Here is a 27,920-nt window from a genome sequence, read left to right on the forward strand (position 1 = left end):
TGGTCAGGTCTGGTCAGCTGACAAGGGCAGACATGTGACTACTGGACCCAGTCGCTGTATTTACATGACAGTCATTTTAATCGCTGTTATTGAGGCGTTTGACTGATTGTTTTATCATTGCGGGTTTAATAAGTGGTGTGTTTTAACGTGTGGACATGTTGGAGGCTGCTCAGCGGCTGGAGAGGAGCTCCATAGAGGTGTCTGTGATCCCAGAGAACCAGCACTGTGGAGAGGTAACGGACATCCAGAAGGCTCAACTGGCTCCTGGAGGCTCTCTGCTCGGATGTCTGGAGGTCCTGGGCCGGCTGGTGGTCTGGGATCCGGCGGACAGAGAGGCTCCTCCGGCTGCAGTGGACGGTTCCTACGCAGAGTGAGTCACTTCCTTTATGTGCAGCTTGTTTTTAGTCTGACACAACAGGACATCTTTATATATCATATATATCATCCTAAAGACATCTAAAGTCATGCATGACCAAAACATGAAGAAATTATTTTTTTAAAGGGACTATTTGAAACTTTCAGAAATGCTTGTTAACAGCGACACCTGTGGCCATTAAGTCAACGAAAGTCAGCGTCGGGCTCGCGCTTGTGCTCGCTTTAAATAGACATGAACGAGCATCGCTCAAAACAGTGAGGCGGCACACGTCAGCTAAAACCACAATATCACTCTATATTTCACCTGCTTGGCAGTAATGTTAGCTGACCAGGCGGAGGTCTCTCCAAGAATCACTGCTGATCCTAGTGTTGGCTTTTCCTGCTTCAGCCTCCCGGCGGCTGAAGCAGGAAAAGCGGGTCGGTGCCGGGGCTGAAGCAGGAAGAGAGACGTTATCGTCTCCCGACTGCGCCCGCAGGGAGACGATAACGTTGTGGTCGTGTCCCATCGCCACTCAAAGCTTATTTATGCAATGTAAACAGAAAAATAGAGACAGAGGTCATAAATGAAAGTATGATGTTGTCAAGAACATTTCTATACATTTATACAAAGATGTTTTAGACAATAGAGAGCCTCCAACTTTATATCAACAGTCACAAATGAAACGTGTCAAATGTTCTTCTCTTTCTAGTTTTTCCTGGGAGGAGGTGGCCGTCCACGGTCGTGGCGTCGGCAGCTTCAGACTGCTGGCTGTTGGATCTCAGTGGGACCTGAAGCTGCTGGAGGTGGAAGCAGAGCGATCGGCCTCAATTTCTGTGCTCTGTGTCTCTGAATGTCCTGCGGGCCGCCTGCTGCAGACTGTCAGCGAGCAGGACGACGGTGAGTAACATAAAACATGACCTCCCTGGCGGAGGGAACTAACTGGATGTTGACCTGATGTTAACAGATGTGTTTTCTTGTTGGAAATGCGATCGTGAGTGACTGGTTGGATGTGGGTTTTGGCAGACAGCTGCCGTCCCTCTTCCTGGTACTGAGTACCGGCACTGAATCTTTTAGTGGTACAGAGTACCGTACCGGACCGTACCGGCCTACTTTCACATCTGGTTAATATAATCTTACCAACCGAGTCTTTATTTTCAGGTGTGCGTGAGCTGCAGTCGGTGCGCGTGTTGTCGTTTGCTGCTGGCCGCGGCTGCGTGCTGCTGAACTGTGATTGGCTGCTGCAGCTGCAGTGGCAGCAGACGGAGGAGGAGCCGCAGACGTTGTCCTGCTGCAGCGTCCGGCTGACTGACGGCAACAGACACACTGCTGTCCACCACTGTGTCTGCAGAGACACCCTGTTCATCCTCAGCTCCTCTGGACAGATATGTATCCTTTACAGCCCCATGCCTTCTTACAATAATGTAGTATAGTAGTAGTAATAGTAGAAACACAACTACTGTTACTACATCTGCTGCTGTGTCTACTACAACGACTGATAATAATGATAATATTAATAGTATCTAATCATCAAGGTAAACTAATCTAAATAAACTAGGCTAAACAAAACTGAGCTGACTTGAATCAAATAAACGAATCTAAACTGAATGAAATTGAGTTCAACAGAAACTTTATATTAACCAAAAAGCTAAATTAAATAAGGCTAGCCTTGGCAAAATTAAGCTTAACTAAATTAACTAATGAACAAAACACAGATAAATTAAACTGAGATAATATAGTTGAAATAACTAAATGTTAAAGTAAACTAAACACATTTAAGCTAAACCAAATTAAGTCAAACTAAAAGGCAGAATGAGTAGGAATTTCCTAAAAAACTATGTATAGACTGATACAAAAACCTCTTGTTCTTGTTTGATTACTGTCCCTTTTTGTGGACCGGCCCAATTGTCACCAATATCCGATCCAGTATCTGTATTGGTGCATCACTAGCTGTAATTTATCAACACAATGTTCACGCCTTTTTGTAAAATAATTAGTGTAAATGTATAACTGTTTATCATAACTTTGTTTTATTTGTGAACAAATATAATTAAAGAAACATCGATTAAAAGATTTGTGAATCTGCTCTTTTAGGGTAAACATTTCCAGAAGAATCAAATGTTCAGACTAAGGCTGTGTATGTGTAAATAATGAAATAATCATTTAACTAGTAATAATAATGGTCTAAAATTATTTAAAATTGCATTGTTTTAAGACTCTTCACATGTTCTTGCGTAAGGACCTCCAAACCCAATATCTCCTAGTATCTTTTATTCACTTTAGAAATTCAGAATGTGTCTCTGTAAAATATGTAGGAGCATCCTGACTGGGACACTGCTCCTAAAACCTGAATGATACCCGACTATAAGCTACAAATAACACAGGAAAGCACTTTAACTATTAACGCTAAACACACCACCTTAACCCTATCATGTTCCTGTTGGAATATTATTGGAGTATTATAGACCTACTATAGAAGATTCAGCTGGTAATGACTGACACAGTATAACATGTTAAAAGAAATAATGAATAAATAGGAATAAGTCGAGATTGCTGATACCGGCCGATACACACGCCAACATGTGAATAAGAAGAGTACCGGCACTTGTTTTTTTCTACTTCAAGCGCTGGCTGCCCTCTATTTGTTTGTAGCAGGTAACTCCATGCGACACATTGCACCTTTAAAATCTATCACGCTAAACTAAATGAAGATCAGTTACACAGAATTGAGCTAAACTAAACTTAAGCTTTACTAAATCAAACTGAGCTAGCTGTGATGAAACTAAAATAAAGCAAAGGAAACTAAGCTACACTATACCATTGAAGTACACACAGCTAGATCTGATGTCATCTAATCTGATCTCATCCTAACTAAACTAGACGAACGATAACTCTTCACCTTGGAAACACAAGATTCCAGCCACATCTCACAGTCTTCCTCAATGGACCTGAATCTAGTCTCTGTCTGTAGATCCCATCAGTGTCTTCTTCTTTAACTGTGACCTCCAGCCGTGTATAACATCACTGATGGCAGTCTGCTGGCCAGCGTTGACCTCCCGGCCTACCTGACTCCTGTCCAGGCAGAGGAGGACCTCGTCTCCTCTTCCTCCCCCGTCTCCTCCTCCTTTTCCTCCTTCTGCCTCCTCCAGGTGTCCGCCGACCTCAGTACAGCTGTAGCCGTCACTCAGTGTCACACAGCCGTCGCCGTCGACCTCAACCACTACTTCAGGTACAGCAGCAGGAAAAATTAACCTTGTTTCTTTTTTTTCCATTCTCAGTTCTTGTTTTTATGTTTCCATCAAAAGGGTAGTCATGTTGATCAAAATGGAAGCACCTCTGAAAATGAGGACACGAGCGGTAATTGCGAGCGCAGAGTGAAGGCTCATGAATCAGATAACTCTGCAGACGGGAACAAAGTGGATTTGTCTGCCTACCGAACAATTTTGATCCAGACCGGAGAGAGCCCTGCAGAGACGTGGCCCGCTGCCTGTTCGTCTTTTCTGCCAAATTTGTGTCTGAATGTTCCTGATTCAGTTAAACTGATTCACTACAAGAAGCGCATCAGATCAGCTGCAAGCTAATCATGCACAGTGCCAGAGAGAGAGACTCTGCTCAGAGATAAAACAACAACAACTTGTGTTTTCCAGTTTGCATCCCGACCACCTGCTGTGTGCCGCTCCCCCCTCTCGCCCCTCCGACCGGCCCCAGCACCCAAGAGACCAGGACAGCATGTCGAGCTCCAACTGCAGCCTCGCCGCCCTCGGATCAACCTTCAGCACTGACCGGTAAACCACTGACCAACACACAGACTTTACTTCTCGAGATTATGAGTGACTGACACAACAATATGTTTAGGATTACTGATAAGAATGAACAAAATCCTCAAACTTTATGCCTCATTGACCTTGTTTGATTCATCTTTGCTTTGGTTGAACGCACTAAAAACTATTATTTCATTAAAGACGGGCCCATTATTTTATTTTATTATATAGTTTTTTATGTCATCCTGTATCTTCCCAGTGGTGTTCTTTATGTATTCAAATCCAAACATAAAAATTTTGGTCAAAGTACGTATTTTTAACATCAAATACTATTTTCCCTTCAAGTCCTTCTAAAAACTTTTTTCCCACATGGCGACCTGACGTAGGTTTCTGCATGATGACGCTCATACATGTATAGTATTTATATACATCCTTATAGTCAGTGTATTAATACAGTAACTTAGATGGCGGTCGGCGTGCTCCCAGTTTGGAGAGGCAGACAGGAGTACCGACAGGAAGCTAAGCAACGTACTGCTGTGGATGCCACGCTAGTTCAGATCAGAAAGTCACACAATAACACAAACTAACTAACCGATCGATGCTGCGGTAGACCAACGACTCCCCTGTTCTGAGAGGTAAAATTACTCTTTTAGTGAATGGAGTCTGGTGACCTTGAAGAGAGCAATATAACAGCTTCAGTTCCCCGTCAGAAAGGGCTGTCTGACAGCGAAGTAAAGCATACTTTCCCGATTTTCCCAGAAGAAACCCTTTTTTCATTGCCCTCTCCTGATTTCCGGGGAAAACAAAGGCGCTATCCTCTTCCTGTTTTGGTTGACGCACTTCCTTTGTGCGTGAATGGAGCCTTCATTTTCCCTGGAGGTCGTACCCGGTGGCAGACTGAACTGCATAGTGAAAGCGAGGCTTATAGGGAACCAATCTAAACGCAGATGGTGTCAACATTCTACAACCATTACATTGTGTAATGAACTTTTACTTCGTAATGAGAAGTTAAAGCAAAAAAACGTGTCTATTGCCACTTTATTCTTGACCTCTGACCTCTAACTTCTAGCTCCTGGGAAGCTCGTCTGGCCTCCATGTACAGCAGAGCCCAGAAGGCTGCACCTCCCTCCTCCTCCTCCTCCTCCTCCTCTTCCTCCTCATCCCAGCCTGCCGGGACCTCCTGGTCTTCCTCCCTCCACCATCTGGAGTCCCGCCAGGTCTCGTCCTCGGCCCACAGCAGAGTGCCTCGCGGCGGGGCGACTGTTGCTTTCTCTGTCCCCGAGTCGTCCACTCCGTCTCTGCTCTCTGTGTCCGAGTTCTCCGCCCAGCTGACCTTTGTCTCCCCCGGCAACAGACAGACCACAGTGGCCTTATGGGATTTAGAGTCTGGGAGCGTGAGCCACCACCAGGTGGAGGGCGAGGCGGCTCCGGTCCAGCGCTGTGGAGAGAGACAGCACAGACTGCTGCTGAAGAGTAAGTCCAACACTGACACTCACTGAGTATTTTTACTGAACATTATTAACTTTTTATTTTCCTAGTTTTGTATTCCTCTCAGTTAAAGTTTACACACAAAGGTCGTCTAGGTCTTGGGATGCCATGACATCACTACAACAGTTCAACAAGGCTGGCAGTTCTAAACAAACCCCTCAGTTCACAGTGGACAGATTGGGTCATTTTAACGTCGTCTCTTGACTAAGTTTGGTCAAACTGGTGATATGTTGACGTGTTGGATCACGTTTCCTGCCCTGTTGATGCAACTTCAGATATCAGCAGTGAAGTTTAAGAGTAAAATGTTTCTTTAAAGGGCTAGTTCGGGTGTTTTGAAGTGCGTTTGTATGAGGTACTTCTCCATAGAAGGTGTATTACTTACAGTAGATGACGGTCGACATCGAGAAACAGACACCGGAGCAAAACAACACAGTGCTGTGGACGGGGACGGCAGAAAAACATATTTTTGCCACCTAAAAGAAAGGCTCACCTAAAAACATTGATATCCATTTAAGTGTACGCTAGGGCTGCACGATTATGGCCAAAATGATAATCACGATTATTTTGATCAATATTGAGATCATGATTATTTATCACGATTATTCATTGATTTAAACGACAACATATTTTATTGCACTTTCACATTAAAATTAACAGTGCGCTGTTTTCACTTTCATGTTGTGCAACATTCCTGCTAATGTACAAATTAGGGGCTGCACAATGTTGGAAAAAAATAACATTGCCATATTTTTTTCTGCAAAATTTATATTGCAATAATTATAGAAATATTCACCCTACCCTTTTCTAGCTACATTCTAAAGTTAAATGCTTCAATCTGATGCACTTCGTGAGCAAAATTAGCAAAATTAAGAGGCTAGATAAACAATTTTATGCTCTTAACTTAATCATAAACACATTGTTTGTATAGATAATATCTATACCCAGAAGTGGAGCCAAAACATCTCGATCGCCGGCTGGTGGCTGTTAGTTTAGGAAGTGCTTGATTTGATATGCTGCAATGTGTTCTATGAGCAGAACGCACATTTTAAACGTCAATATTTCAGGCCATCATGTTCATTTAATTGTGGGAAGCCAAAATCGTGATTGCGATTAAAAAAAATCGTGCTCCTGTCTGTTTCTATAAGCTGGGTGCGCACCGACCGTTATCTACTGTAAGTAATACACCTACTATGGATAACTACCTCATAAGCATACTTGCCAACCCTCCTGATTTTCCCGGGAGACTCTTGTTTTTCATCGCCTTCTCCCGGTTTTCTCCTTTTTTTTTCCCTTTTCGTTACCACAACCTGTTTCTGGCGCTGCACAGCGGGTATAAGCTCTACTGTTTCCACCCGGATGACAATACAGCTACACCTAATGTTGTTTCCTGGCAGAAGAGAGCTGCTCGCGACACAACTCGGTTTGAGCTGCGCTTGCCGTTCATCACAGTGTGCAACGCCTGAAGTTGGGCTTTGCTCGATGCGGTGAAAAGCCGTTTTGGTGTGGCACAAACCATTAGAAATAATGGGTTTCAGAGCGCAGTGGTGGCGTTGTCACAAAGGAAGAAAGTGATCTTTACAAACTGTCTGTCTGTCTGTCTGTCTGTCTGTCTGTCTGTCTCCCTGTCTCAGAGGCTGGTGTGTCCCAGGTCTTGTTCTCAGTGTCCCAGCAGGACTTGCTCAGCAGGTTGATGTTGTTTGGCAGTGCAGCGACAGTAGACGCAGTTTGTCACCTGAACAGCTGGGGGCGCTGCTCCATCCCCATCCACGCCCTGCAGGTAGGAGGCAGCACTCACCTTCACTGACATACATACTGTACATCCCCCCCGCTGCCTACAGAGAGAGTTATGCTGTGTTCAGACCGTGAGCGAGGCAAATTTTTGTCTCGCTTTACTCGTGCAAGTTGGACCGTCGGTATCATTTGTGAGGAGCTTGTCTCCCTAGATACCAACAGCTTTTCTTTCTGCCGTTTCCTCCATCAACCATGGAAGAAATAAACACTGTTGCCGCTTTGTACATGTTGTGGAACTCCCAGATATGTCAGAAAACCAAACGCCGTCGTGTCTGCGTTCATAACATCACCCGGCGGCGAGCTGTATTCACATACAGGACCATTGCACTGACTGTATCTAGCAAGACACACGTCGCTTGTGATTGTGTTGTGATTTAATTGCAATAATCGGATCAAAATGATGCCGAAATAACTACATAATGATGTTGATTAATAAAAAGTCTGAATTCATGCTTTGTCAGGTCAGTTACCAAGACATCAAGCAATCAACTTTTAAAATGCTTGTTTTCTGAATGGAGTTTGGATGGATCAGTGCCAGGCTATGCAGCTGCTCCATCAACACTCAACATAAAGTCATCTAGGCATAAATACGGCAACGATGTTGTTGTTTCTACCATAGACAGTCTGTGGTTTCTACACAGAGTTTGGTCCGGTCTCTGTACAGATATGATGTACTATCGTAGCTCTGGGTGACCACAGACACATGACATGTGGATGACCTGCAGATCAGTCTCTCTACTGTTTCTTGTTTTGCAGGCTGGACTGAAGAACCGTCAGCTGGACACGGTGGATTTCTACCTGAAGAGTAAAGAAAACATCTTGAGCCCTGCTGCTGATCAGCCAGCGGCCTCCACACAGAGCCTGACACACAGTACGGACACAGGCATCATTCTCAGCTCAGAGACATATTACTGCTTTAACTTTTATAATCATTCATTTTAAATGCTTGTGTTGTATTTTTTGCTGTGTATGTGTGTTTGCGTGCAGGTTTCCAGGAGTTGTGTCATGCGTTGGACCTGCTGTGTTCGGCTGTCAGAGATTCAAACAGTGAAGCTCAGAGCAGACAGTTCGCTGAACAGCTGCTCAGCATCACCCTGAGCTTCGTCAACACACAGATTCGCTCAGTCCTGTCAAACGCATGCTGTAAGGCAACACACACACACACACACACACACACACACACACACACACACACACACACAGACACCTCTTCAGGTATTCCTATTTTCTGAGAGTTAAAGCTGTTGTGTCTACAGACGAGGATGCTGGCGTGCGGAGCTGCGTGGACGTTCTGGACCGGTACGTCACCGAACTGAGGAGCTACATGAAGAGATTCCCCTGGTCTGCAGGGGGCGACTCGTCCAGCACCAATTCTGCTGATTCTGCTCAGGAGGAGGCTCAGAGAGACGAGTGGGAGCAGCTGCACACAGAGGTGATAATTCATGATTTTTTGTTTTTGTTTTTTTGTCTTTCTATTTAGGGCCAAAAAAAGAAGAGAAAAATATGGAAAATGTCCAAAAATTATTAGTAAGATATGTGAAATGTTTTTTTTAAATATTCTTAAAAATCTGTAAGAAATGTCCGGAAAATGTCAAGACAATATTGAAAAATTATTAGTAAAATAAGTGCAAAAAATGATTCAATAAATTCTGAAAAATAGGTGAAAAATGTCTGAAAATTATTTGTAAAATATTTGAAAATAATTCCTAAAAATATTCTGAAAAATATTTGTAAAATGTCCGACAAATTCGTGAAAAATTTCCAAAAATATCTAAAAATTATTAGTAAAATATGTGAATAAAATTATAAAATAAATTCTGAAAAATATGTGAAAAATGTCCGACAAATATCTGAAAAATATGTGAAAATTATTAGTAAGATTTGTGAAAAATATTGTTACAAAATGTCTGAAAAATATGTGAAAATGTCCGACAAATATCTAAAAAATGATTAGAAAAAAATGATTAGAAAAATTGTGAAACATATCTGAAAAATGTCAGAAAGATATCCTAAAATTATTACAAAAATATGTGAAAAATGGTTAAAAATGTCTGAAAAACATGTGAAAAATGTCCAACAAATATGTGAAAAATGTTAGACAAATTTGTTTAGTGTATGAATGTGTGTGTGAATGAAAAGCACTATATAAATGCAAGTCCATTTACTATTTACCATGTCTCATAACTCTAAATGTCTGTCCTGCAGGAAGTGGTCCGCCAGTCCATCCTGACCAATCAGATCCCCAGAGCTCAGGCCGTCCTGAGGAGGCGAAGCCGGCCGGAGCAGCGTCTGTCGGCTCTGAGGATGGAGGGTCTGCGTCAGGTGTTCTCCTGCCTGCAGGACCGAGACCTGCAGACCGCCAACGCACTCCTCATCAACATGGTGAGAACACCTCGCTCAAAGAATCAATCAGTCAGAATTACCTTTCTTTTTATGCTCCTTGTACAAGCTAAGTATGCTAACCCTTTCAAATCTAAATAAAGTCAAATAGACAGAAGCTTTTAGTCGTTGTGGTCAAATATTAAGCTGCAGTCATTTTGTGTTTTCAGGGTTTCAGTGTGAAGAAGCAGCTCCACAGTATCTGCCTCTACACCGACGACAAGGACCTCAGAGAGTTTGTGGTGAGTTTACCGAAAACACAACCAACAACAGTCTTCTTCCTACCTGATAGTGTATGTACTGCCGTTATCTTTTTTTAATCCATTTTTCTTATTGGTTGAGAGGATTTCACGTGTAAGCAGTAAGTTTATGTCTTCTCGATGTACAGTATGTCTTAACAAGTCTTTGAGTCCTCTGATTGGTTGATTGGTAACAGGTGGAGGAGCTGTCAGGGCGGAGTTATTTTCCAGAGGAGGAGATGCAGAGTGTGGCGTTCATTAGAGAGATGGAGAGGTTGGGATCACTGCCTGCATCCCGCTGCCCTGCAAACACCACATCACAAAGGTAAAGATGCTGCCTGCTGGTATTCTTGGTCAGTGCAGTGTTTCTGCTTGTATGTAGAATATATTCCTTATTAGCCTGTAAATTAATATTTATCATCATCACAAGGGCTGCTCAGAAAACTAGCTGGCAGTGAGGCTCCTATCAAAGAGACAAATTACGCTGGATTACATGTCTTTTCCTGTCAATCCCTCGTGCATGTGAAGGCAGTCTGAATCCAGAGCTCCTGAAGTAGTGTTATTATAGGCCAACAGCTTTACCACAGTTTAACACTCGGCGGCTCACGTTAGTGCAGTCTTGGAAAGGAAGGAGTCAGATGAAGGGTACTCAGTTGGTTGCAATCTGCAACCACACCACTAGATGTCACCAAATCTTACACACTGTCCCTTTTAAAAGATTGTTTATTTTAGCAACTCAGTGCTAACTAACTAAAACGCAACTAACTTCCCAGAGAGAATCAAACTGTTGAGCGTACAGTTTTGAGTTTGATGTGTTGATGAGTCTCTTCTAATTGAAGCTGAGGATTTATTTCACTAATTTGTGTCTTTTGGGATAAAACAGAGTTGCAGTTTTCTCCAGCTACAGAAGTTGACTCAACATGACCACACGGTGTCAAGACGTGTGGTCAGGACACATTAATGGACAGATTCTTTTATATACTCATAACTCAGTTACAATCATAACATTACAGCCTTTCATTCCTGTCAGATTGAGATGGTGTATTGTACTTTGTCCTATCTGAGCTTCTTGTTTATCTTCTCTGAATTTTTTTGATTTCCTCATCTCAATCTTCTTTGTACCTCCTACCTCTTTCTCTCCTGTCCTCCTCCTCTGTATCTCAAATGCATCCACCTCCCCTGAGCGTCCTCTTCAATCCCTCTGAATCCTCTTTGAACTTCCTCTTGATGACTCTCCTTTGCTGTTCACACATTTTACTCTCCCGGATAGAAACGAGGTCAAGTCTCTGTGTTGACCTTGAGATTTAAAACTCGCCTCTCCTTGCTCCTTCTTTGCAGGGTGGTTCAGATGGTCCGCAGGGAGGCGGGTGCTGGTGAGGAGGTTCTGGAGGAGCTGGCGAGTCACAGGAGGTCTGAGGAGGACGGGGGACTCTGGAGGAACCTCCGACTGGACTGGGTGAGGAACTGGGACCAGAGCTGCCAGACCGCCGTCCTCCTGTCCAGACTGCAACACACAGGTAGACTCCAACAACCCTCTGATCATCTGAACAGAACCAGAACAAAGATGGTTCCTGAAGGTCTTAATGGATTCTGCTTGTTTGGAAGATTTCATTCCCTTTTAAAAGAGTTCTCTTTGTTTTCTTCTCTAGAGTTGACTTCCTGTGACTCTGCGGTGTTGTGGCGTTACCTGACCGCTCTCCACGACCAGCGCCGGGTGGTCGACTGGATCCAGAACGAGGAGACCTCCAGTGGCTCCCGGTGGCCTGAGTTAACCCCAGAGCTGGTCAACAACAACACAGTCTGCAGCACCTACATGAGGGAGCGCATCCTGGACCTGCTGGCCAGGTACAGCAGCACACCTTCACCACTCTGACTGTTCAACATCCCACAGATGGTGAAATACACTTGATACATTACAAGAGTCTGTCGGTCTGAAGTCCCTTTCACACATGCAGTTTATGCTTGAAATGTTCAAGAACATTTCCTGCATGGGCTCATGTGTGAATAAGAACAGGGATTGATGTTCAGGGAAATCTGTGCCGCCAATATCTACCTCAAGACCTCATAACATTTCAGGGAAAATGCCGGTAAGGCTGTGTTGTGAATGGAAGCAGTCTGTCAGAAAAAATATGTGAAAATCATCAGTAAAATATGTGAGAAAATTAGTGAAAAATGTCCGAGAAATATGTGAAAACTTAAAAAAAAAATTGAAAAACATCCGAAAAACATGTACAAATTTGCAAAAAAATTCCGGAAATTATTAGTAAAATATGTGAACAATGTAAGTGGAAAAAAGTCAGAAAAATGTCCGAAAACTTTAAGTTAACAATGTCAGAAAAATATAAGTGAAAAATATGTGAAAAATGTCAAGAAAATATGTAAAACAATATCTGAAAAATGTGTTAAAAATGTCTGAAAATATCCCCAAATTACCAGTAAAATATGTGAGAAAATGAGTGAAAAATGTCCGAAAGATATCTGAAAAATGTCCACAAATTATTTGTAAAATAAATGAATAATATAAGAGAAAAATATACTAAAATTATCAGTAAACAATGTGAAAATATGTGAAAAATGTACACTTATTTCAACATAATTATCAAAAATTGTTGGATGGATAAACATCCCAAAAAATATTTTGCATGGGTACAGCCATGATAGAAAATATTTGTGGAAAATGTATTCATTCATTTAAAAAAAGAAATGGTGTCCTTTTCTGTCCACAGAAAGGTAAATTCACCAGCCTAAGGTCTCTCTTGGTATAAGACATCACATGTTGACATCACTCTGTTAATTTCCCTCCAGGAGAGGTCTGTTCATCCCGGAGGAACTGGCAGACTTAGAGCAGTTGCTGTGGAGGCTGGCTCAGGGTGGAGGGGTGATGGCTTCATCCCCACCCGTCCCTCAGTACCGCTCCCCCCGCGGCCTCGACCTCCACGGCTTCTTCATCACCTTCTGTCTGGACCACAGCTTGCAGTACCTGCTGTACACCTACCTGGAGCACTACAGGTCCGTCTCCGTTTTATTATCTTTTCTTAATTAAAGTACCATCTAGGATGTTAATTAGCTGCTCATCAACTCTGTCCACAGGTTGACACCCAGAAACTGTCCCCTCTTGACCAATCAGAGCCTTTCTGAGAGCCAGCCCTGGTTTGAGATGCTGGTGAAGATCCAGGAGATCACCAGAGACCTGTCAGGTACCAGACTGCTGCAGGACTCTCTGGGTCTGGATGACCCTGATGAAGGCCACAAGCAGACTTTTAGTGAAAATGTCTGAAAAATATCAGAAAATTATCAGTAAAATATCAGAAAATTTGTAAAAATATGTGAAAAATGGCTGAAAAATGGCCGACAAATATGTGAAAAATGTCCAAAAATTATTAACACAATATGTGAAAAATATGTCCAAAACATATCCGAAAGTTATCAGTAAAATATATGAGAGAATTTCTGAAAAATGTCCATAAAATGTGTGAAAAATGACCGAAAAATATACGTAAAATATGTGAGAAAATTACTGTATATTAGTGTAATAGATAAATAAAATATATATATACAGAAATAAATGAACAAATAAAGAAAATGCTTATAATTATTTTATTATTTGCCTTTATATTTCCACATTTATTTATTTATTTATTTATTCTTTTACAGATGTGTTCTTTTTTATGGCACCCCTATGACTCCATAGTAAACTGTCTCTGTCTGTGGTTCCAGATCCAGGACTGGTCTTCCAGGCCAGTTTAACCAGTGCTCAGGTGCTGTTACCAGGCAGCCAGGCGTCTCTCAGCAGTCTGCTGTTGGAGGGACACAGTCTGCTGGCCCTGGCTGCCATCATGTTCGCTCCCGGAGGAATCGACCAGGTAAACCTCGCCTCTAATCCCACCTGGTAACCACGACCTCTGACCTCTGACCTCTGAACGTATACAAAGAAGGAGAAGCAAATGGAATTATCAGTCACAATCAGGATAGGACACACATCAGGTTGAAGTTAGATAAAGATCAGCTGGACTCGTATTGTTGCTTACCAATTTCCTTTGGAAAATACGTTTCTTTTATCAGTACTGACAAATAATGAAGAAAAATATGTAGAAATAGAGATAATTTGGCAGAAGTCGAGGACATTTAATCCCTCTTAACATCAGTCTTTGGTTTGTTCTGGAACAGTCCTCTGAGTGCTTCCTGTGTGCAGGTGGTGGTTCAGGGTGAAAGGTCGGGCAGGTCGGCGAGGACGGTCGACCCCCAGGTCCTGAAGATGGCGCTGGCCGCCCACCCCAAACTGAGGGCCGCCCTGTTCCCCGCCGGGCCCCGAGGACACAGCCCGTCCTCCGACATCTCCGTCTACCACCTCCTGCAGGTACGCTCACACCTGTCCGCCGTGTTCCTCGTTAAAACGAGTGCCCTGCTCATCCTGTAATCATGCTGGATCACATCCTGGTTTTAATGAACATCCTGTCTGCTGTAGCTGAACCGTCCTCTGGACACATCAAGCATGTCCTGCTTGTAACATCACATTGTGTTTATGTTGTTTTCCAGTCGCTGCAGCCTCTGGACCCGTCCAGGCTGTTCGGCTGGCAGGCAGCAAACACCCTCAACTCCACCGGTAAGCAGTTTCAAGGTCACTGCAAGGTCACGGCCCCTGTAAACACTCTTTAATCACATTCAGCCATGCTGATCAGTTGATCCAAACTGAAACATCTCAACAACTATGGGATGGATTGTGATGAAATGTGTCCTAAAATGAATGATTAATTAGTTAATGATTTTAATGCACATGTTTAGGCTTGCTTATGATGTGTATTTGGGGTCTGTTCTTGTATTAAAGGATTCTTGTAAATACACAGCCGTAGTCTACAGGCATGTGCATTGATCTTATTTGGATTATCCTCCACAGAAACGTCCGAGCTGCCTCATTTCTCCAGCCCTCACCTGGTCAACAGGTTCGCTCTGGTGGAGAACCTGGACTTCCTGTACTACCTGCGTCATGGCCGACCATCCTTTGCGTACGCCACCTTCCTCGTCCAGCAGCTGAGCGGCTGCAGTGACGTCACGCTGTTGTGAGTGCACTGAACTACAGCTGGTCACATCAGGAAGGTCTAGTCGAGTCTAGTGAGATCATTCATGGAACAGGAAAGAGGAGAAAACGTGTGTGTGTGTGTGTGTTTCAGTGTGCAGCAGGCGTGGCAGCAGGCGTACCGGTTGGCCCTGCAGTGTTTTAACGTGCCGTCTGTGGCGGCGGCGACCGTCTGTTTCTCTGAGCTGCTGGGAGTCTGCAGCCTCAAGCTGAGGGTCGACATCAGAGCCATGAATGCCATCCTACAGCACTGGAACCAGCACGACACACACACTGCTCCAACACAACATCTACACACTCTGGGTAAACACAACACACACTGATTCTATGGAGTCATAGGCGTGCCATGAAAAACAGTAAATCTGCAAAAGAATAAGAAAATAAATGTGGAAATATAAAGACAAATAAATACAATTTAAAATAATAATTAAAGCATATTTATTTAAATTATTTACAAAAGATTTTTTTTAAAAGTACATATAGAAATAAATGAACAGATAAATGTGAAAATAAAAGAAAATGCTTATAATTATACTTATACTGTATATTGTATTAATTGTCTGTATATTTCCACATTTATTTTCTTATTCTTTTACAGATATATTCTTTTGCATGGCACTCCTATGACTCCATATGCTGCAACACATTTACACATTTACAACATCTACACACTGATTTGTGTCTTTTCAGTGTCTAAAGGTGTGAAGCTGGCGGAGGCGGAGCCTGGAGCAGCTGAGGAGCTGATTGGCTACCTGGAAGCTGCAGTGACAGACAGCCTGGAGCAGAAGGGCATCAGCAGGTGAGCCTCCTCTGCAAAACGCTGATGTCATCACACGTCTGTACATTCTAGTGTTTTCTGTCACTAGAAATTGGCAGAACAACATTTACATTTACTATTAACTGTATATATATGTGTGTGTGTGTGTGTGTGTGTGTGTCAGGTCGTCCTACGAGGCGGCTCAGGAGTGGGCGTTGCCGGTTCAGTTCTGTCAGCTCCACAGTCTGAAGCTCAGCTCTGTTTACCCCGCCCACTGCACTGATGACGGACAGTTCATCCATTTCCTGTTGTTTGTCCAGCTGCACAACTTCCCGCCCCAGCAGGTGAATACATACACCTCCACAACATCCTTATGGGCTGATCCCACCCGAGACACATCGCTACAGGTGTGGTTGCTTCAAAAACGCCTTGGTAAACAGCGTCGTGCACCTGTGGAGCGGGGCTGCGTTTGCAACCGTGACCTCATCATGACGTTGGCTGTAAAAGAGTCTATACTTCTAATGCGAGGGCTTTCATCTGTGAACCATAGGCGCAATCACCATTGTGTTTCCTCATTGAGCGAGTGACTTTACAGACAAAATCTTTGAGATTATTACTTTAAAGTTCTGTGAGATAACTGCACAACACCACCAGCATGGATAGAACAATGAAAGAAAAATGCATCTCTTTGTCTGCAGCCAACAACTCCACGCCAGGATGTTGAGTTAAACGATATGTTTCGTTACATACTGTAGGAGTTTACAACATCTCTGGTGAAAATTCAGACCTAACATTTTACTGTTAAAAAGTCATCAAATAGCGCTTTTATAATTAATATCAGTGTAATATAAATCTGTTCTAAAACACGGTGCTGTGTCATGTATTTCTGTTCATATCGTGTCATGTCTCGCTCCTTTCTCTGACCATATTTGGTTCTTCCTCCAGGTGAGGTCATTGGCAGCTCAGTTTGGTCCCACCCTACAGGCCCACCTGAGTCTGGCGTTTCAGGACCTGCAGGTGTACAGTCAGAAGAGGTGGCTCTGTGGCTCCGAGGAGCAGTCAGGGTCCCTGAACACAGAGGAGGCCCCTGGGAGCCCGGAGCACCCCAGGGAGCTGTTCCAGGTCCTCCTGCAGAGTCAGGATGAGGCGGCGCCCTGCGGGTACCTGCTGCAGGAGGCGCTGGTGCAGCGCTGCCCAACGCTGGCTGTGATGGCTGCCTGTCAACAGGTAACCGGACAAACTACACCTAGCGATCTCTGCTGCTGTAAAGTAACACATACTGCACAGAAATGGTAATTAGCTAATGTAAGTGCAAACCACTCAATAACCAACAGGGGGCGGAGCTGCTGCCGTGCCTCTGCGTGTGGATGTTGACCTCCGTTGATGATGCCGCAGCTGGGGAAGCCACCTCCCACCTGGCCGAAGCCCCCCAGCACCATGAGTGGACCCTGCATGACCTGTCAATCATCTGGAGGACGCTGCTGGGGCGGGGCCACGTCAGGCCTCTCCTACGAGGCTTTGAGCTCTTCCAGAGGGTAAAATCCTCAGACGAGATGGAAAAAAAACGAGATATTAAAAAATCTGATGTTATGAACGACAGCGTATTAAGGTCATTGTAGGTTAAAAAAAATAATTACGGAGGCGGGGGAGGGAATATTATTACAAGGAAAAAAATCGTAAATTTACGAGAAAAAAATATGGATATTCTCCAAGATTAAAGTGGTAAATTTACAAGAAAAAACTCACAAAATTGCAAAAAAAAAACTTGAATATTCTCTGAGATAATAAATTTACGAGAAAAAAACCCGACTTTAGTCTAATTAGCATAATGTCAAATGATTGTTGCATAACAGAAAACAGATAATGAACATCTAATATTCCCATAAGGATGACTAACACAGATATGTTTTCTCTGTGTGTCTCAGGACTGTCCTCTGGTGTTGGTGTTGAGGATGTTTGAGTTGTGTTGTGACTTCAGGAACTTCTCTGAGGCCAAAGCGAAGCTGTTGGACTTCCAAAGAACGCTCATCACTGTAAGTAAACACACCAATATTACACTACAGACTTATTAAACAGCACTTGACTGAGAATCAGCTGGAAGGGACTTTAAACCTGCTTGAGATACTGTAGGTAATCTCAGTGAACATTTTTTTATTTTTCACCTTTGCATTGAATTCCAAGTTTACTGCTATTGTCATGTTCATTAGAAGCAGCACAATCCAGTGCAATGAAAAACTCCCTGCAGTGCACAGCAGATGTGCAGACAGTTTTGACAACTGTCTGGGTGCCAGGCATCTGAGAATTGACCAGAAACACAATTAATAGGTGGTTGTTGTCTTCCTTCTCTCCCTCTTTACTGGTGCAGCTGAGAAATGGAGGCCCAGCGCCCTCCGGTGGACTCCCCCTGCAGTGGGTGGAGAGCCAGGCCTCCGTGCTGCTCCTCACTATGCTGCAGCGCTGCTCCTCCCAGTACGACCTCCACCGGCTGCTACAGCTACTGGCCGACGTCGACAAACTCCTCAAATCCAACGGTGAGATTGGAGAGTCCGTCATCTCTTAAACTGATCTCAAAACAGGTCAGAATCTGTCAGATGCAGGCAGCATACTCTGGGACTGAGAAGTAAAGCCAATGCTGAAGTGCCTTAAACCTGCATTCTTTCTAATAGCCAGTAGGGGTGACTCCTCCAGCTGCTGTCGTCCTCTCAAAAGATGTTTGTCCTGACCTCAGAATACTTCACACTACAACATAATGTTCTGCTGAAGTTAAGCTTCTGTTAAGCTCCTTGTGTTATTGATTTGTAATGTGTACACAGTTGAATTGTGTGTTTGTGTGTGTATAGGTCCAGACTTCAGGAAGCTAAGTCAGCTCAGTCAGTTGCTGCAGGGGTCAGAGGTCAGCCTGTCTCCCAGGCTGCTGCAGTGCAGTTCTCCCTCTGTCCAGCAGGAGGAGTTCCAGGTTGCAGTGGACGCTCTGCAGGCCAGGGGGCGCTACAGCCAGGCCAGGCAGGTCGCCCTGCTGGCGGGCTTGCCCGTCCACCGCCTGCTGCTCAGCCAGGTCTGATCCACCACGCAGTACTTAGGTTCAGATTTACAATCACACATATTTTACATTATTTGACTTAGTCTCTGTTTAAAGCTTTTATCGCGATAATAACGTGTTAACGCAAATTCTTTCTAGGGCCACTAATATATTTTACACATTATCGCAACTTACAGTTTTTATGTTATAGAAAGAAACCTAGACTAGAAAACCTAAGGAATCTATTGGTACCAACCATGTCGTACTAGCTTGTAGAGGAGGCGGTTAAATAACGCTGCAAACTTGCGGTAAATTTTGGCGAGGAAAAACTGTCATGGCCACTTTCAAAGGGGTCCCTTGACCTCTGACCTCCAGATATGTGAATGAAAATGTGTTCTATGGGTACCCACGAGTCTCCCCTTTACAGACATGCCCACATTATGATAATCACATGCAATTTGGGGCAAGTCATAGTCAAGTCAACACACTGATACACTGACAGCTGTTGTTGCCTGTTGGGCTGCAGTTTGCCATGTTATGATTTGAACATGTTTTTTATGCTAAATACAGTACCTGTGAGGGTTTCTGGACAATATTTGTCATTGTTTTGTGTTGTTAATTGATTTCCAATTATAAATATATACATCCATTTGCATAAAGCAGAATATTTGCCCACTCCCATACTGATAAGAGTATTAAATACATTGCAAATCTCCCTTTAAGGTTAATTTTGAACAGATAACAATAATGCGATTAATCACGATTCAATATCTAGCCTTAATTTTAATTAAAAAATCCATTGAGTCAGTGAATTGCATGATGTTTTATGAGACATGCGTTTCTGTCTTCTTTGTAGCTTCTCCAGGAAGTAAACTCCCAGAAGTCCAAGCGGCAGTGGAGAAGGTTGGAGACCCGAGTCGGTCTCTGGAGGAAATGTCACGAGCAGCTGAAGGCTGACGGCACTGATCCAGAATCAGCCTCCCAGTTCTTCCTGTCACAGGCTGAAACTGGGTCCGCAGATTCCTCCTCCGCGGCGGCGCCAGAGGCTCAGACCGAGCTGCTGGACGTCCAGGAGCGCTGCCTGCTGCTCTGCCTCGCCGCTCACTGGCTCTCCCTGCTCGGCCCGGCTCCCGGTGACAAACTGGAGAGCCTGGAGGAAAAGCTGTGGATCAGCCGGGTGCGACGACAAGTCCTAGGCGCCGCCATGGAGAAGGAGAGCGTTTTCAACCTACCGCCGCCCGCCATCACGCCGGAAATGAACACATACGAAGTGCTGATGAAGGAGTTCTCCTTCTCCAACATATCAGGCCTGAACACAGAGAAGTGTCTCAGTCTGGAGGGTCTGCCAGGTCCCTGTGAGGAGCAGGAGGAGCTGAACATGGACTCGCTGCTGAGTCCAGAGGAGAGGAGCATTCTGGCTGCACTCATTGGTCAGTTATTGGATGAAGGCAGCATCCACGAAGCCAGCCGGGTCTGCCGTTATTTCTCGCTGTACCACCGGGACATGTGGGTGGTGCTGCGCTGCCGAGGTCTGGCCTCCGGAGAACTGAACCCTGAACCACCAGAGGAAACGTCAGAAGCTCTGCCAAAGAAGACTATTGCCAGCTGTAAGCTTCCCTCTGATGTTCAATTTATGTATAAATGTATTCACTAGACATCTGTCGTCATCACAAGATATTCTTCTGTTAAATAGAAACAGTCCTGTTGCATCACGCAGAGTAATAATAGTACTCTTCTGATACTTTCTCCAGAGGTGGAAGGAGTACTCAGATCTTTTACCTCAGTAATACAGTGCAGAAATACTCTGCTACAAAATCCTGCATTTAAAATCTTACTTGAGTAAAAGTAGTAAATGTTATAATGTGTGCAACAATAGACTGTTAGTAAATACTTTGATGTTTTAGAGCGTTAGTTGGGATTCACCAAAGTCACATAATGACACAAACAAACTAACGGATCAGGGCAGCGGTAGACCAGCAACTCCTTGTTCTGAGAGGTCAAATTACTGGTTTTGTCAATGGAGTCTGGTGGCTTTGAAGAGAGCACAGGTGCCGACCGTCATCTACTGTACGTAATACACTGACTATGGATACATACCTCATACAACCCTACTTCAAAACATCCAATCTATCCCTTTAATACCAACACAAGCAAACAATCCGATTGAAAGGCTGCCTACATATTTTGCATCATTTCTTTTCCCCCTCTCTATCTCCTCCAGCTCCATCACTCAGCAGCCTGTTGTCCTTCGTGATGCTCCCCCTCCCTGAAGACGAGGTCGCTGTCCAGCTCCAGAAACTGGTGGATCAGTGTCGCCACGGCAAAAACTACTGCAAACAAGTCCTCAGCCTCTACCAGCTCTCCAAGGTACCGGCCAGTCCACCCAAATACTGCATAAGGACTAAGCGTCCCCTGTTATTAAAAAGTTTAAACCACCGAAGTGTAAAGAAGGTTCACATTGACCTCTACAACGTTACCCTCTTTCCCGTTGGATCCTGACCAGGAGCTGCAGTGTTCCTTCAGTGAGATCTTCAGGGAGGAGCCCGGCTCGGTGCTGGAGAAGCTGCTGCTGTCGGAGCAGCCGGAGCGCTTCAGGAAGGCTCAGGCCTTCATCAAAGCTCAGGGTCTCTCTGCAGACGCCGTGGCCGAGCTGGTGTCCTCTGCTGTGGTCCAGGCGCTGCTGGCCTCCACCCAGGAGCTGCAGCCCGGTGAGATCAGGACCTCTGCAGTCCTTCAAATGATCTGTATTATGTAAATAGACTGGTTTATACAGAATGTCAGAGTACAGAGTTTCTGTACAAACTTAGCATTTTTATGGATTCCTCCTAGGTGGCAAATATATTGAAATGGTCAGAGTCAAAGCAGTAATCATTGTGCTCTTTTCTGAAATGCTTTATTTAAAGCAGCAGTAGGCAGATTGGAGCAAATATGATAAATTAAAAAAAGTTATTTTTATAAAACGGTCACTATATCCTGACAGTAGTGCATGAGGCAGGTAATGTGAAAGAAGTCATGTTCCTCTGTGTCCTCCGGTGCTCCTAATGGCATCTGCAAGATTTCACAGACCGGAGGAAAACAACCAATCAGAGCCGAGATGGAGCCTTGCTGTCTCTGAGCAGCTGTCAATCACTCGTAAACTCCGATCAAACGGTTAAACTAGGCACAGTGATCAAATATGAACCAATATTCTGTTACTGTAATGCCTATTTTTCTCCTCAAATGTTTTCAGAAACATCTTGTAGTGTACTGTTTAGCTGGAAAATAAGAAGGTACTTTAAACCTCTTCTGCGGTAGTTCCCGTTACAGTAGTCGTCTCCAGGACCATGATGACACATAAAGACTCACAAAGCAAACATAATAGCGTCGCTGTCGCGGCTGGTAATGATACAAAACAGCAAATCGTCACATTGGAGAGACTGGAATGAGAGAATGACATTTTCATTAAACAACAAATCAATTAATTAGAATTGTTGATGATTATTTTGATGTAGATCGAAGCTCAGATTAGACGCTACCATCAGTTTTTCAGTTTTAATGATCAGCTTTCTTAAAACTTTGGCTGCGTGCATGTGCATGTGTGACCCAGCAGAGCGGCAGGTGTATAGGCCGTCGGAGGGCCGGGACTCGCTGGTCCAGCTCATCAAACTGTGTGACGATCCGAACCTGGTGGGAGTCAAACTGCTGGAGAACCTCAACACTGTTCCACTGAGAGACCTGAACTGCAGTATGACACACACACACACACACACACACACACACACACACACACACACACACACACACACACACACCCACACACCCACACATGCACACACGCACACACACACACACACATGATATATTTTCTGTTGCAGAGAACATTTGTAAGTGTAGAAAGTAGTGCTGTCAAATGAATAAAATATTTGATTGCAATTAATTGCAAATTAATCACAAATTTTGTATCTGTTCAAAATGTACCTTAAAGGGAGATTTGACAAGTATTCAATACTTGACAATGTATTTATTTAAGTATCATTGACTTGAGACTCGTGGGTACCCATTGAACCCATTTTCATTCACATATCTGGAGGTCAGAGGTCAAGGGACCCCTTTGAAAGTGGCCATGACAGTTTTTCTTCGCCCAAATTTTGTTTAAGTTTGGAGCGTTATTTAACCTTCTTATCGACAAGCTACTATGACGTATCAGTACCAGTATTGTCACTATAGCTTTAAAACTGAGCCCCCTACAACCTGAAAATCACGAGTTGCGTTAATGCGTTAAAGAAATTAGTGGCGCTAAAACTAATTTGCGTTAACGGGTTATTATCGCATTAACTTTCACAGCCCTAATAGAAAGTGAAGCATTTTTACACACTTCATTTTGGCCCTGGTACTCTTAAATAAGTTGAGTCTAAGATAACAATAACAATAAGGTGCAAATAAAGTGTTCTTCTCCGTGTCCTGCAGTTGTAGAGTTGCTGATCGTGGCTCACGACTGCTTCAGTCTCACCTGTAACATGGAGGGGATCGTCAGAGTGCTCCAAGCCGCCCGTCACCTCAGCCACACCTACCTCGCCCCAGGAGAGCACTACAGCCTGCTGGTAAGCCCCGCCCACTGACACACAAACAACAAATCAATCAATCAATCAATAACTTTATTTGTCCCCAGTGGGGCAGCTGGTTATGCAGCAGTGGGATGAAAGGATGGGAACGATCAGAGAGGATGTAACTGTTTGTTGTAAAGATCCTGCAGAGCTTCCTGTGAAGTGACGGTTACTTTGCTGCAGACATTGACCACCTTATTAAAGCCCCCCCCCCCCCCCCCTCCAGCCAGTGTTACTTCCTGTTTCTTGGTTAAAGTTCTTTCTCAAAACAGAGAATGGTGGTGTGGGTAATAGTCAGACGTAATTCATCCCCATGGCAACCAGGTTGCATCGTTTTGCAACCCAGTTTAGTTGAAACTAGTTTAGATGAATTTACTGTTTATCAGCCCACAAATGAGACCAGAATTATCTCAACACACCGACTCTCTCACTCGCTCTCTTCTTCACTGTGTCCTCCTGGCGAGCCGGCCGTCTGGCTCAAAACTTTGAGCACAAAATTAAGTTATTTGTCAAAGAGATTTTGGCAAACAGTGTGGCTAATCAACTTAGTGAGGAAATGACTCAAATAAAAATGACATATCATAGAAATGTCAAAATACACTGGAGGGGGGCTTGAACAACATTTTTGTTTTTGACCTTGAGAGATGGATACCAGCAGATAAAAGAGAAAGTGAGCACAGACTCAATAAAAGATCGGTAAAACATTGTCATCAAAATAAATATTGATTTTTGCCTCCAACTCTCACAACGATAATAAATCCTCTTGACGTTTGGTAATTAGACAGAAATTTGATATTAGCTGAATGATGCTAAAAAGGCTAAATCTGAGCTACACCAAATACAAAAAAATTATGATGATAAAACAAACTTTTTGTGTGTGTGTGTGTGTGCAGGTGCGTCTGCTGACAGGTATCGGCAGGTATAATGAGATGACGTACGTCTTCGACCTGCTGCATCAGAACCATCGCTTTGAGATGCTGCTGAGGAAGAAGATGGACACGGACAGAGGACAGGTGGACAAACACACACACACACCAACAGTAAATGTTAATACCCCAAAACTTTATTGGATTCTCAAACAAATAAAGTTTTCGAAGCCAGTGTTCGGATACTCTCCATTTTTATGCCTCCACGCCGGCGATAGCCGTGACAGCAGGTATTATGTTTTCGGGTTGTACGTCCGTCCGTCCATCTCGTGAACACGATATCTCAGGAACACCTGGAGGGAATTTCTTCAAATTTGGCACAAACGTCCACTCGGACTCAAGGATGAACTGATTCGATTTCTACTCCATATCATGTACTCATGGTCTTCTCGAGTAAATAAATCTGAATCTATTTATCACAACTGCAAGAGAGAGCAGACTTTGAGTTTCTCTGTGACAGAAATACGTCTTTCATTCACCCATTCATTCCAATCAGCTCTATTTTTTTTTATTTTTTTTAGTGTTAAGCTACTCTCAGTGAAACCCAACACTTCTTGTACAGATGTTTTACATTAAAAGCCTTCCAGTGGCTCAGAGGGAATGATCCCTCACGTTTCTGGTTAACTTTGAATGTGAAACATTTGCAGTGTTAACGTGTCTTTACTCCACATGAACCTGCTCCTGTCCTGTTGCAGAGCTCCAGCCTGAAGACGGCGTTGCTGGATTACATCAAGCGCTGCCTCCCGGCCGACAGCGAGAAACACAACATGGTGGCGCTGTGCTTCAGCATGAGGAGGGAGATCGGAGAAAACCACGAGATGGCCGCGAGGACGCAGCTGAAGATCATCGAGTCTGAGGCCTGGGGTGAGCCCGCTCGATGCTAACAGCTAGCACAACACAAGAATACACCAAAAACTCAATGGACTTCTTTATCTGGTAACGTTTGTTTCTCTCAACAGTTGTCACTCCTGATCTGAAGAGTTCACTTCTCAAAGTGTTGGGTCTGCTGAGGGACGCTGCAGAGAGCTTCTCCAAGGTACCTGAGCTTCTCTACCCGCTTGTACCTTTAATACCCTGATACCATATTAACTGTGTGTGTGTGTGTGTGTGTGTGTGTGTGTGTGTGTGTGTGTGTGTGTGTGTGTGTTTCCAGGACTCGTGCGTGCGTCAGGCGAGCCGCTGTGTTCGGACGGCCAAGCTGGTCACTCTGCAGCTGCACTTCCTGAACCAGGGATCAGACCTGCGCGTCATCAACCTGCGGCCTGCTGAGCTGCTGAACGCCGTCACGTCGCTGCCACGCTGCTACCAGGTCTGTTTAGGTTAACGCAAAGAACGTATGTTGATAAGAAGTGAAAGTCAATTGTTCGTTCCACTGCAACGTCTGCGCCCAGCAGCAGAGCTACGCTTCAACCATTTTGGACTGATGGTACGTGTCCACAGGGGCGTTTATTATTGTGAGGGGTCGCCTCGCTTCCGAGCATTGGACACTTGATGGGCTGCCTCGAGACACAAGGCACCTGATTGGACGAACGCTTTCCCTCGTTGGCTGCTGCTTACGGCTTTCAAACTGGAACCAACATGGCGGTTCATTTGGAAACTTTCTTCTCTTAGATCACGAAAATAGATCACCGCAATGTGTTTCTGAAAACATTGTATGCGAGAAATAATCCATGCAGTTGATAAATCTGTCTTTATTTTAGATTAAACAGTTAGTTTAAAAGTTTATAGGGAGTTTCGCGTGTCGCGCCGTACTGTACGCCCCTGATTTGCATAAAGTAGCCTCGACCTCAACTTTATGCAAATGAGGAGCGGCCCGTCTCTCGAATCGGGCCGTCACGCTACCAGAATACCAGAAAACGTGCGCCTACAAAGAGCCGTACAAAAGTAAAAAAAAATTATTTCTATTGTATTGTCATAATTTTAATATCTCTATTCAGATGTCCTGTGTTGAACAATACAAATATTATAAATATTCATACTATTATGACATTTACTTTCTTACTTATTTTTTTTATTAAACTTTTTCGCCCGGCTGCTTCCCAGAGGCGTATAAAGTCAGCGATGGACAGAAATGGAAGTTATGAAAAAATCCAGCTCACAGATTCTGAGAGCAATCTCAAACTTTTTCATGTCAAGGATCCAAACTAGAGTCCAATAGAGCACAGAGCATGGATGTAGAAGAGGTTGTGTCCTGTGCTTTTGCCCTGCGTGTTAGTAAATAGCCTACAACTCCATTAAATTCTGTTGATGTCATGCTACTAGCACTACTAGCTACTGGCCGATAGCCGGTTGTTTGGGAACAGAGACGTTAATACATCCACCACGTTACAGGCTGACAGCATACAGCCCATGGGTGTATTAGAAGATAATAAAAGTGATGAATTACAGCCCATATATCCATTATTACAGCCGCATACAGCTAGCAGGAAGCTGGCAGAACCCTGATATGTCATATGAGCGTGCAGGGCGGTGCAGTCCCGTGGGTCTGATGCACGTTCATTATGGCGAGAAAAATAACTCTGGATTCAGCTGTTAGTTCATTTTACTAATTTTAGGACATAATGATTTAAATGAGGGCTATTTAAGTGTTCCTACTGGGAAGTTGATTTATATTTTCTGATTTACAGACGTCTCTTTATACATCAATGGTCACAGACTCATTTGCGTTTTCAGTCCAAAATGGCGGCAGAGCTACCGCAGCGCCATCTATTGGTTGTTGTCAAAAAAAGCACCAGAGTTTCACCTCTTTGCTTCTAAACTCGTTGGTTCTGTCTCTCAGGTGTTTGTGGTGTCGGAGGCGTACAGCTACAGTCCAGACTGGGCAGAGATTTTGTACCAAAAGGTGATCTTGAACGGAGACTTTGTTTACCTGGAGGAGCTCAAACGCCACCGCCCGCTGACCTCCTGCCTGTTTGAGGACATTTTCAAGAAGTAAGATGGTGCTCATCAACCAGGGGTTGGGACTCAAGTTTATCAGCAAACCACCTGACAGTTTGATCTCGTCTCACCTGTGTATTGTTGTTTCAGGCTGGACGGCGCTCCCAGCAACGTCACTTCCAACGTGAAGCGCCTGTTGACGCACTGTGATGATGTGTACAGCCGCTATAGGCTGGCTTACCAGCAGAATCTGTATGATGTCACCAAGACGCTGCTGCAGGACGCCAAGACCTCCAGCTACCTGAACGACAGGCTGGCCAGCTGATCAGCTGACGTCATTCAGCCTCTTCAACAGAACCAAGAACTGAAATACCGTCGATGAACAACACTTATTTATAAAAAAATACAAAAATAAAAATGTGTCTTTTCTAAATCTTCTGTGGAGATGAATTAAAATCAGGTAATTCTCACAAAATCACTGAATAGAATCTGTTTCTATTAATAAATGACAAAGACAAATAATAATTTATGTGATGATTTATTGATTTAATGTCCAAAATCTTCACAACATGATAAAATGACACTATAAAAATTTGCATTAAAGACACTGTCTAAACGTTTTGTATAAATATCTAAGATTTTAGCGTCTGCTTTCATTAAATGCTGCGGATCAA

General features: G+C 43.9%; 2 protein-coding genes across 6 annotated transcripts in view; one reads left to right on the forward strand and one right to left on the reverse strand.

The window, feature by feature from the left end:
* spg11 (SPG11 vesicle trafficking associated, spatacsin) lies at positions 1-27,775 on the forward strand. Of its 5 annotated transcripts, none has more exons than XR_012593638.1 (40): positions 1-370; positions 1,065-1,252; positions 1,514-1,741; positions 3,362-3,581; positions 4,000-4,137; positions 5,183-5,586; positions 7,233-7,378; positions 8,149-8,263; positions 8,380-8,535; positions 8,649-8,824; positions 9,598-9,774; positions 9,942-10,013; positions 10,208-10,335; positions 11,349-11,527; positions 11,660-11,855; positions 12,816-13,019; positions 13,101-13,207; positions 13,728-13,873; positions 14,203-14,367; positions 14,547-14,613; positions 14,905-15,067; positions 15,179-15,387; positions 15,775-15,883; positions 16,026-16,185; positions 16,787-17,068; positions 17,176-17,376; positions 17,767-17,874; positions 18,207-18,372; positions 18,682-18,896; positions 19,717-20,467; positions 21,082-21,227; positions 21,364-21,568; positions 22,447-22,837; positions 23,197-23,440; positions 24,337-24,456; positions 25,065-25,233; positions 25,329-25,405; positions 25,523-25,678; positions 27,149-27,300; positions 27,397-27,775. XR_012593638.1 is itself a non-coding variant. In XM_074633349.1 (40 exons), the coding sequence occupies exons 1-40, from the start codon at positions 156-158 to the stop codon at positions 27,569-27,571; spliced, it is 7,263 nt and encodes a 2,420-aa protein (XP_074489450.1). In that variant the 5' UTR covers positions 1-155; the 3' UTR covers positions 27,572-27,775. The 5 variants fall into 5 exon arrangements, 3 of the variants coding, with proteins under 3 accessions (XP_074489450.1, XP_074489451.1, XP_074489452.1); XR_012593639.1 differs by having other exon boundaries at positions 22,447-22,739; positions 23,193-23,440; XM_074633349.1 differs by having other exon boundaries at positions 22,447-22,584; positions 23,307-23,440.
* The window catches only part of LOC141766518 (nuclear factor 7, brain-like), a 202,275-nt gene that overhangs the window by 11,068 nt on the left and 163,287 nt on the right, over positions 1-27,920 (reverse strand). The window lies entirely within an intron of this gene.

The sequence above is a fragment of the Sebastes fasciatus genome, chromosome 4 (genome assembly GCF_043250625.1).
Source record: "Sebastes fasciatus isolate fSebFas1 chromosome 4, fSebFas1.pri, whole genome shotgun sequence".
Classification (NCBI taxonomy): domain Eukaryota; kingdom Metazoa; phylum Chordata; class Actinopteri; order Perciformes; family Sebastidae; genus Sebastes; species Sebastes fasciatus.